Source organism: Camelus ferus, chromosome 31 (genome assembly GCF_009834535.1).
Source record: "Camelus ferus isolate YT-003-E chromosome 31, BCGSAC_Cfer_1.0, whole genome shotgun sequence".
NCBI classification, from domain to species: Eukaryota; Metazoa; Chordata; class Mammalia; order Artiodactyla; family Camelidae; genus Camelus; species Camelus ferus.
The window spans coordinates 19,601,730-19,612,859 of NC_045726.1; the positions used below are offsets into that span (position 1 = coordinate 19,601,730).

Here is an 11,130-nt window from a genome sequence, read left to right on the forward strand (position 1 = left end):
AATACTACTCAGCCATGAAAATGATAAAATAATGCCATTTGCAACAACATGGATGGCCCTGGAAAATGTCATTCTAAGTGAAGTAAGCCAGAAAGAGAAAGAAAAGTACCATATGAGATCGTTAATATGTGGAATCTTAAAAAAAAAAAACAAACGACAAATGAACTTATATATAAAACAGAAACAGACTCACAGACATAGAATACAGACTTGTGGTTGCCAGAGGGAAGTGGGGTGGGAAGGGATAGATTGGGAGTTTGAGATTTGCAGACACTGACTGGTATATATGAAATAGATAAACAAATTCATACTGTACAGCACGGGGAAATATACTCAAGATCTCGTGAAAAAGAATGTGAAACTGAGTATGTGTATGTTCATGTATGACTTAAGCATTGTGCTGTGCACCAGAAATGGACACAACATTGTAAACTGACTACACCTCAATATAAAAAAAAAAGAAAGCATTTCACAAATTCTGTTGCTGTTCTCTTGCAAGAGTTGGCTCGGCTTCCAGTTTACAACACAGGGACTCAATTAAGTATGAAGTTTGTTAGCAAGAATAAAGTACAGACTTACAGGTATATTTTCAGAAATCAGCACAAACTCAGAGTTGCCCCTGTGATAATTTCACTCTTAAGTTTTCCACTTTCTTGCGTGGAAAAGACATGGTTGAAGTTAAGCTCCCGTCCTGGCGAGTGTGTCCTTAGCGCTGCGGGCAGTGGGCGTAGGCCTGGCAGCAGCCCTGGGCTGTAAGTACCTGTCCTCTGCCCCTTCCTGCCTGGGACCTCAGCACAGCGGCTGCTGCCACCTCCAGGCCAGGTCTGCTTCGTCCCCTCTGGGAAGCTATTTTTAACCAGTCACATTTTCTTTTTTTTAAGGATACCTTTTTTCTTATTACAAAAGCAATATACGTTCTTTGCAGAAAAATGAAGAGAAGACAGTGAAAACTCTCATTTTTGTAGTATCGGGGTCCGATTAAGTCAGAGCTGCCTAGTATTCTGTGCTATAAGGCGGTTTAAAGGGGCACATATATATCTTATTCTGACCCTGACCCTCAGCATTATTATAACAGCTCATCCAGTTGTATTAAATCAATACATGCCTCTTCTATTTAAAAAAAAAATCAAATGAGATAAACTGATGCTCAGAAAGAACTAATCACTATTAATTTTTAAAACTTTTAATTTGGAATTAATGTCTTTTTTTTTTTTAAGTGTTTAACATGCTGACTTTTTTTTGGAGGGAGGAGGTAATTAGATGTTTATTTATTCGTTTTTCATGGAGGGACTGGGGATTGAACCTAGGACCTTGTGCATGCTAGGTATGCACTCTAACCCCTGAGGTCTAACTCCCCCCTGGAAATAATTTTTACTTACGGATAAATTACAAAATTAAAAAGGCCCCTTATCCAGGGTCTCCCATTCACAACATTTTAGCTCATTTACCACTCTCATTTATCATTCTTTCTCTCTCTCTGCGTTAAATACACACGTATGTAATTTTTTCTTAACCATTAGAAAGTAACTTATATACATCATTACCCTTTATCCCTAAATCCTTCAGCGTCTTATTTCCTAAGAATACAGATATTCCCTTATGTAACCAGCGTACAGTTATCAACATCAGGAAATGTAACATTGGTTACACCTATATTTCAGTTTAGTCATTTGACCCCCAAAGATGTCTCCTAGCTCAGGGTCCAGTCTAGGGCGAGCTACTGTGTCTTGTGTCCTTGTCTCTTTAGCAACCCTGGATCTGGAACGTTTCCTCAGTCTTTTACGACTTTCATACCTTGGGGTAATACAGCTCTCCCCCTCTAACAACATTCCATTTTGAGTTTGTCTTACGATTTATGCTTCACACTCAGATCGACGCACACTTGATAGTGGGAGCCCCTTCAAGCTGGCTCCTGTGTCCTGTGAGATGCCCCAGCATTTTAAATTTTTTTTGGACTACTTCCTAATTTTCTGAAATAAGATGTTCAGATTCATCTTGTTCTTTTGCGACTCCTGGGACCTGCAGTTTCTCCAGGGAGACCTGGTGTCTCTCAGCATGGAATGATGTTGAAAGGTGCTCAGTGTGCTCGCGGCTACAAGCAGTGTCTCTGCTTCATGGCCCTTTCAGTGGACAGAGCTAGGAAATACATGCATGTACACGCAAGTGGACACACATGTGTACGCTAACATGCGTGCACACTAGGACCTCCAGTTCCAGGGCACCTCTCTGGATCTTTTTCTAACTTCCTCCACTCCTTTCATTTGTACGCCCTTTCTCCGACAGTGGAGCCCTGACTTCTGACAAAATCAACACATTTACTCATTCCTATGATATACCTAAAATATTTATTCTTCTTTTTTAATCGAGGTATAGTCACTTTACAATGTTGTGTCAATTTATGGTGTTCAGCACAATGCTTCAGTCATACGTGAACATACATATATTATTTTTCATATTCTTTTTCACCATGAGCTACTACAAGATATTGAATATAGTTCCCTGTGCTCTACAGTATAAACTTGTTTATCTATTTTACATATACCTGTCAGTATCTGCAAATCTCAAACTCCCAGTTTATCGCTCCCCCCACCCCCCCGGCAACCACAAGTCTGTATTCTGTGGCTGTGAGTCTGTTTCTGTTTTGTATTTATGTTCTTCTTTTTTTTCCTCTTAGATTCACATATGAGCAATCTCATGTGGTATTTTTCTTTCTCTTTCTGGCTTTCTTCACTTAGAATGACATTCTCCAGGGCCATCCATGTTGCTGCAAATGGCATTATTTTTATCATTTTTCATGGCTGAGTAGTATTCCATTGTATAAATATACCACAGCTTCTTTATCCAGTCACCTGTCGATGGACATTTAAGTTGTTTCCATGTCTTGGCTATTATAAATAGTGCTGCTGTGAACACTGGGGTGTCCTTTTGAATTAGGGTTCCCTCTGGATATATGCCCAGGAGTAGGATTGCTGGATCATAGGGTAAGCCTAATTTTAGTCTTTTGAGGAATCTCCACACTGTTTTCCACAGTGGCTGCACCAAACTGCATTCCCACCAGAAGTGTAGGAGGGCTCCCTTTTCTCCACAGCCTCTCCAGCATTTATAAAATAATTTATTCTTGAATAGACTGTACTTATCAAACCTACTTAAAATAATTCAGGGTCATCCCTTCCTGCCCCCACTACTAACTTTTGATAAACATCCTTCCAGATTTCCCTGCATATACCTATCAATAAATAGACACAGTTTTATTAAATACTAATCACACTGCACATGCTCTTCCATAACCTGACTTTTCCCCCATTAATGAATGTATCGTTACCATCATTACATAACATATCATACAACATCTTTTTGCCCACAAAATGAGGTCCAAAGAATAAGTCTGCACCATAATTCCCCGTTACTAGACTTCGATTTAAAACATCCAGTTTTTCACTATTATGTATAAAGTTGGCATCAACATATTTGTAACTAAATTTTAATTTTTCCCTTAGGATAGAAGTGGAATTACTGGTCAAATAGTTACGTATATTTACCTGTTTTTCTGAATAGCTCCTTGCTGTAGCCCGCAGTTTTTTCGGAGGGCTGGTTTATCTAGGCCGTTGTTTCTCAGCTGTGGCTACACTTATACTCACTGCGGGCACTTTTTAAAGCAGCGACGCCCAGGGCTCGGTTCTGAGATTCCAGTGACAAGGATGAGGAGTGAGAACAGGATTTGTAGAGAGATTTTTGACACGCAGCCAGTTTGATAGGTGACAGTGGTGTTCCGCTAATTTAATTACAATTTTCTTCTGAAATTGTTTCAGACGCTCAGATTTGGGAGACGTGGCCCCAGAATTAAAAGCATCCGAGGGACGAACAGCTGTGGCCATTGCAGGTAAAGCTGGGCTGGGACCCACCCGGAAACAGACTGGTCTCTTCTGTCCCACTAGGATCCTGGATTCCAGCACCACCTGGGCGCGTCATGGACCTCAAAAATAAACACACATAAGGCTTTTATTTTTCCTTTTACAACAAGATCCATTTAAGGGTCTTTTGAGCCCCCCTCATCTATTCAAAATAGGATTCAGTTTTAAAAAGGTAATTACCATGCAGTGGCCGGGAACACATCACCCCAGTCTGAGCACGTTGTGGTACCTGCCATCCTGAACATAGCTTGGCACTTGGGAGAGTGAAAGGTGCTTTCTCTTGGGACAAAAGTTATAAACTGGGATTGTCCCTAGCGTGGACTGGGGCTTGTAGTCTCTCGGTTATGGTCCCAATAAGCTGGTTTTTCTTTCTCTGGGGATTTCAGCGGTAGGGCTGTACCTGCCCCTTGTGACTCCAGCTCTGAGATATGGTGGCCACACTCCAGATATCTTAATTTCTCTTAACTCATTTTGAATCTATCTTTCTTTTTTTTTCTCCTTTTTCAGCTTTATTATGTAGAATATAGTTCGACTGCACATACACATTATATTGCATGTAAATACATATCTACAATATACTGCACTTTTTTTAGTTTCCATACATGTACTAATTATTGTTTCTAAGAGCAGATTAGATCTTTAGCTTTTTAAACTCACATAGTTATCAAAGAAATAAAGCCAACTACAAACTAAGAATCAACAGAACGCAGTAACCCAGTCATAAAGGACAGTCAGATGTGCTCACACATATTCAAGAAATCAAAATAATAATTAGTTCATTTGTGTCCTTATAATTATTATATGTTAGATGCCTCATATAAATGATATCATGTGGCATTTTTAATTAATTGGGTGCTTCTCAAAATGCGTTCTATTGGATATTAATAGTGTTATGCAAAATAGCCCCCCAAAATATGCAAATAAGTTTGGGTTAATCAAATTTCCTTTTTATTTTATTCATTCAAACAAACATTTATTGACTACTTACCATGTAATGGCCTTGTAGGCATTGAGAATATAGGAAGCAACTGAATGCAATGGCCCCAAATCCCAGTCCTCATAACTTAAATTCTAGAAGGTAAGCCCTGTGGGAGTTCATGGCAGGTTGGTCAAGGTTTATAGCAAAGGTGGGATCAAGCAGTAATTGCCCAAAGCCCTTTGGTTTCTCAGAATCTAGAAACGTGCTACTCAATACAGTAGCCACTAGGCACACGATTTAAAATTAAACAAAATGAAAAACTCAGTTGCTCACTCGCACTAGCCATATTTCAGGTGCTCAGTAGCCAGGCAGCTAGTGGCTGCATGCTGAACAGTGCAGACACAGAGCATTTGCTCCAGCACAAGTTCTGCTACCGGGTGTTGCTTTAGGAAACTAGGAAAGAAAACTTAAGAGTGGGCTGAGGAAAAAGAATGTTCTTCTGGTCTCTTATGAGCTAGGTTGCCCTATTAAGATTTTTACAACAGCCTCATAAGATAGTTATTATTGGTTCTTATTTCGTTTGAGGAAACTGAGGCTCAGGGACCTTCTGGTCCTTCCCCAAAGTTCCATCTCTGTGCGTCTCTCCAAAAGCGAATAAGCCTTTTGTAATTATTTTTAAATATTTCCTTCCTGATGTATGTGAGTTCCTCTTCAGCATGCATTTCATTAAGACTTAAAGCAAGTTCTTCAACCCACAGGATTAAAAAGAAAAGGTTTTTTGAAGTTTAATATACATATGGGAAACTGGCCCATTTTTGAAAGAAAACAAAGAAGACATAAGTAAGTGGAAACAGGTACCAAGTTCATGGACTGGAAGACTAGTATTGCTTGTTTTATTGAGATATAATTGATTTACAATATTATATAAATTTTGGGTGTTACAAGAGTGATTCACAATTTTTCAAAGTTATACTCTATCTATAGTTACTATAAAATATTGGCTATATTCTGTGTGCTGTACAATATATCCTTGTAGCTTATTTATTTTATACATAGTAGTTTGTACTCTTAAGTCCCATCCCTATTTTGTCCCTCCCTTGCAGAAAACTTAACGTTGTTAAAATGTCAATATTACCCAAAACATTCTACAGATTCAGTGCAATCTCTAGTAAATACCCAGTGATTTTTTTTTTGAAAAAATATAGAAACCCATTCTAAAATTTGTATGGAATCTCAAGGGACAGTGAATAACTAAAACAACCTTGAAAAAGATCTTGGTGATGTTGAACAAGGATGCTCAGACCACTCAGTTGGTAAAGGACAGTCTTTTCAACAAACAGTGCAGGAAACACTGAGTATTTGCATGCAAAAGAATGAGACTGGACTCCTACTTAAAAATGTATACAAAAATTAACTCAAAGTCGATCAATGTAATCCTCAATGCAAAACTTAAACTCTGTCTTAGAAGAAAACATTGGACAAAAGCTGCACGAATTTGGATTTGGCTACAATGTCTTGAATGTGACCCCAAAGACTCCTGCAAGAAAAGAAAAAATATACAAATTGGATTTTGTGAGAATGAACAAATTTTGTTTATCAAAAGACCCTATCCACAGAGTAAAAGGCATTGCACAGAATAGGAGGAAACATTTGCAAATCATACATTTGATAAGGGATTCATATCAGAATATAAGAGAACTCAACCTCAGCATTGAAAAACAACCTGATACAAAAATGGGCAAAGTACTTGAACAGACATTTCTCCAAAGACGACAGACGGATGGACAGTACGCCCTCTAAAAGATGTTCTGCATCGCCAGTGATTAGGGAAATGCAATTTAAAAACCACAGTGCGAGGCCGCCTCACACCCATTAGGATGGCTACTATCAAAATAACAGAGAAGAACAAGTGTTGGCAGGGGTGTGGAGGACCTGGAACCCTTGTGCGCTGTTGGTGGGAATGGAAAGTCGTGAAACCACTGTGGAAAACAGTATGGAGGCTCCTCAAGAAACTAAAAATAGAACTACCATATGATCCAGCAATCCCACTTCCGGGTATATACCCAAAGAATCAAAAGCAAGGTCTCAAAGAGGGATTGGTGCACACAGATTCGTAGCATCATTACTCACAATAACCGACATGGAAGCAACCCAAGTGTCCATCAACAGATGAGTGGATCATCAAAACGTGGTGTATATACATACAGTGGAATAGCAGTCAGACATGCAGCACGTTACGGCGTGGATGAACCTTGAGAACATAACGCTAACAGAAATAAGCCAGTTATAAAATGGCAAATACTGTATGAGTCCACTCGTGTGGGTTAGAGTGTCAGTATCAGAAAGTCGAAAAGTATGATGGTGGGGCCAGGGGCTGGGAGAGGGGCAGATGAGGGATTGTTTGATAGGTGCAGAATTTCAGATCTACAAGATGAGTAGAATTATGCAGACAGATGATGGTGATGGCTGTAGAGCCGTGTGAATATATTTAGTACCGCTGACCTGTACACTTAAAAATGTTTACGACAGTAAATTTTATGTTATGTGTATTTTAACACAATTTTAAGAAAGGAAAAATCTTGGGGGGGGGGAAGCATTTTACAGTGAATAGGTCTGTGGCATTTAGTACTTTCCCATTCAGAGTTGATCAATCATCACTTCTTATCTATTCATTTTCAAAAAATGTCTAGTTTCTCCCTACCCCTCCCTCCACCTGGGCCCTATAGGAACCATTAAATCTGTGTTAGATCTTTGTTTATCTATTCTGTTCACTTCCTATAAGTGGAATCATACAATGTGTGCCCTTCTGTGCTGAGTTTCTTTGACCTAGCACAGTGTTCTGGGGTTCACCCACGTGGTTCCTTTTTAAGGGTGAAAAATATTCTCTTGCATGGATGGACAACATTGTGTTTATCCGTTCATCTCTTGAGGAACATTTCGGATTGTTTGCACCTTTTGGCTGTAGTGAGCAGTGATGCTGTGAGCGTGCACGTGCATGTACTTGTCTGAGTCCCTGTTTTCAGTGCTTCTGGGTCTACACCTCAGAGTGGAATTACTGAGTCACATGGTAATTCCATGTTTAACTTTTTGAGGAACAGCCAGCCTGTTTTCCACACCGTTTACAGTCCCACCAGAAACATACAAGGATTCCAATGTTTCCCTATCGTGTCAACATTTGTTATTTTCCATCTTTCTGTTTTTTTTTTTTTTCAAGTCTCCATCCTAGCAGGGGTGCAGTGGCATCTCACTGTGGTTTTGATTCGTATCTCAGTAGTGAGTAGTGATGCTAAGCTTCATTTCATGTGTTTTTTGGCCATTTGTCTATCTTCTGGGGAGAAAAGTCTATTCAAGTCCTCTGCCCATTTTTAATTATTTTTCCTTTTTTGTTGTGAAGTTGTAAGAATTGTTTATGAATGCTGGATACTAGATCCAATCACATATGATTTACACATATTTTCCCCATTTTGTAGGTTGCCCTTCACTTTTCTTCCTAATGTTCTTTAATGCACACAGAATTTATACTTCGATGAAGTTCAGTTTATGTATCTTTTTTGCCTTTGTGGCCTGTGCTTTGGTGACATACCTAAGAATTCATTGCCAAATTTAAGGTTATGAGGGTTAACCCCATGTCTTCTTCTAAGAGTTTTATGGTTTTAGCTCCTCCGTCTAGGTCTTTGATACATTTTGAGTTAATTTTTGTGTATGGTGTGAGGGAGGAGTTCCACTTCATTCTTTTTGCACGTGGGAATCCATAGCTCATTCTTAACACTAATAGCCCAAAGGTGTCAAATAGTGTCTTAAATGTCCACTTACTGCCCAATTACAAATATTTCAAAATTTGGTGAAAAACTCTACAGCGTGAGGACTGGCTGCTATAATAATTGAGGGAAAAAAGTCGTTCACTGTAATGGGTGGGAATGGTTTTAATCGCCCCATGTAGAGTTCATCTCAGTGAACCCACAGTCTGCTCCTTGTGTTCCATCTGAGCCCTGTGTTCCTAGTGGGTTGGGGCCCAAGCCTGACCGGTCCTAACCAGTTCTTGTCCAGCAGGGAATACGGTGGAGACCCTGGCCCACGGTCCCAAGTCCTTGCTCGCTTCCTGTAGTTGCCTGCTGACGTGTGTACTTGTCCAAAGCCCTTCTGCCTTGTCTTCTGCCCCTTCCATCCTCTGCTAGTGACGAATGTTTATGTGGGCTTCCAGAACTCTCTGCCTGTGAAACATTCGGGGTGACAAGGCCACGCCCCCTTGGCAATTTCCTTTGACAGCGCGACCTTCTGCCATTTTGTGCGCTCTTGCCTTCAGCCACCTGTTACCTTTCTGTTCCGAAGCAGATTCTGTCTCCCGTTACTAGCAAAGCAAGGTCCTGTCTTCTCTGGGTCTGAAATTTATTCCTTGGTTCCAGCTCAAAACTACTCTCTCAGAGCCACCTCGACCCCGTCGTGGCCTCCTCCAGGTGTCTGCTTTAGCCATTCTGCCAGCTCAGATGGCACTTTGGGTTCCTTGGAGAAATTCTTCTGATGTCTTTTGTCCACTGTGAATAAAATAATCTTTTGACTGCTCAACGCGCCAGCCTGATCTATGTGTCTTCTCTCATCTTCTCATGCTTTCTGGACCCACCTTTCCTTTTTTTCTCTTGCTTTTCCAACTCTTCACATCTGTCCCCCCAGAGACATCATCAGAGAAGACTGAATTGTCGTGTTTATCTATCTGATTACACAGAAATCACGAGAAAACTAACAAATCTGAAAATGTCAGAATATTTTCCTGGTTCGTAAGCTTTTAAGAATACAATTTTTATCTTGAAATAGGTGATACTTTTACTTGGATCAGAAGTCAAAACAATAAAAAAATTTGTACAGAGAAGTCTGGTTCCCACCATCCCACCTTTGCTAGCAAATCTATAGAGTTTTAAGGGTTTTTTTCCCAATGTAAATATCTGAATGGCCCTAAATTAAATACATTCAGTGATTAAAATTAATTAATGTTGATGAATATATCATGCTGTTAGAGACTCTGAACAAGAAACAGCTTACTTGTAAATCATTTCTACTCCCCACTCTACATTCTCCCCCATATATGTGCATCTTTTACGTGATAACAGAAACTCCTTATGAGAGATTAAAAATGGACTTTGTAGGAGGTGCTCTGAAATGGAGCCAAGGGATTTATATCAACTATTTTAAATCGTTTCTGAAATCAAACACTAACCTGTATAAATTTCATGTAGTTACTTAACATTTCATTTTCACAAAATTTAGTGAATTTTACAAGGAATATGTCCTAGAGCAAATCATTTATCCTGTGTGTGGCTGTTACTACTTTGTGCTAAATTTTGGGTAGTAAACAAGTGAAATTTACAGAGGAAAAACTGACGCCAATGATGGCACTCGAAATAAACATTAACCACCGTCTCTTCACTTGACCTTTTTGGTGGAAAAGTCCTAACTTGCTGATAAAACTGTGATGTATGTTTTTTTTTTCTTTTCCTTCCAGATTTGGAATGGAGAGAAATGGAAGGAGATGATTGCGAGTTTCATTATGGAGGTAGAGACAACTTCATTATGGCAGCAGATTGGATTGGGGGAAGAGCTAGGGAATGGGAAAAATGACAGGGCTTTTGTGTTGTGAATGATTGGAAGAAACTGCTACGTCACCGAGAAAGAGAGAGGGTTCTGAGTTTAGCTGAAGTTAATTTGTTAGCTCCAATTGATTTGAGGCCACCTGATTTGATTGACACTTCATATTCCTTTGCTTCTTTTTAGACGGTACAAATGAGGCTCAGGACAGTGACTTTCCAACAGGTATGTTTCTTCTGTCTGTTTCCTGTCTCTGCTCTCACTTCCTGCCCTGTTGACAGAGCACATCCTCTGGGCTGATGGTTCCAGCGCCTGACCACATCAGGACCAGCACTGGACCATTTTATGTGCCGTTAATAGTATTACCTGAGAAGCAACTCTCGGTTGCTGTTACCCTATAGAGTGACACAGTGAGTTTGCATCTTTGGAGGCAAAGCCCAGAAATCTTATCTTATACAAGTTCCCAAAGTGATTCTAAAGCACGGCCAAGTTTGGGAACCATCTATCTGACCCCGTGTTTCATTTATAGATCTGCCAAGGGTCACGGACTGGGCAGAAGTGCATGTATAAATAGATTCGTTTGCCCTGGATTTTCCTTGTCGCACTTAACTGCCACCTTACTTCAAAACAGTTGTTCTATGTCTGGATGAGGAAGACAACATCCCTGGTCCCTGTCAGGTAGCACTCAGAAACCTGAGTTAATTCTGTGGTGGATTTCAACTC

At 39.9% G+C, this 11,130-nt stretch overlaps 1 protein-coding gene across 2 annotated transcripts in view; it reads left to right on the plus strand.

Annotated features, from left to right (window-relative positions):
- The window catches only part of LOC102517879 (up-regulator of cell proliferation), an 88,362-nt gene that overhangs the window by 72,813 nt on the left and 4,419 nt on the right, over positions 1-11,130 (plus strand). For both annotated transcript variants that reach the window (XM_032470980.1, XM_032470979.1), the window contains exons 2-4: positions 3,810-3,880; positions 10,325-10,375; positions 10,594-10,632. In XM_032470980.1, the coding sequence (XP_032326871.1) occupies positions 10,342-10,375; positions 10,594-10,632 (73 nt within the window). In that variant the 5' untranslated portion in view covers positions 3,810-3,880; positions 10,325-10,341. The remainder of the gene's footprint in view (positions 1-3,809; positions 3,881-10,324; positions 10,376-10,593; positions 10,633-11,130) is intronic.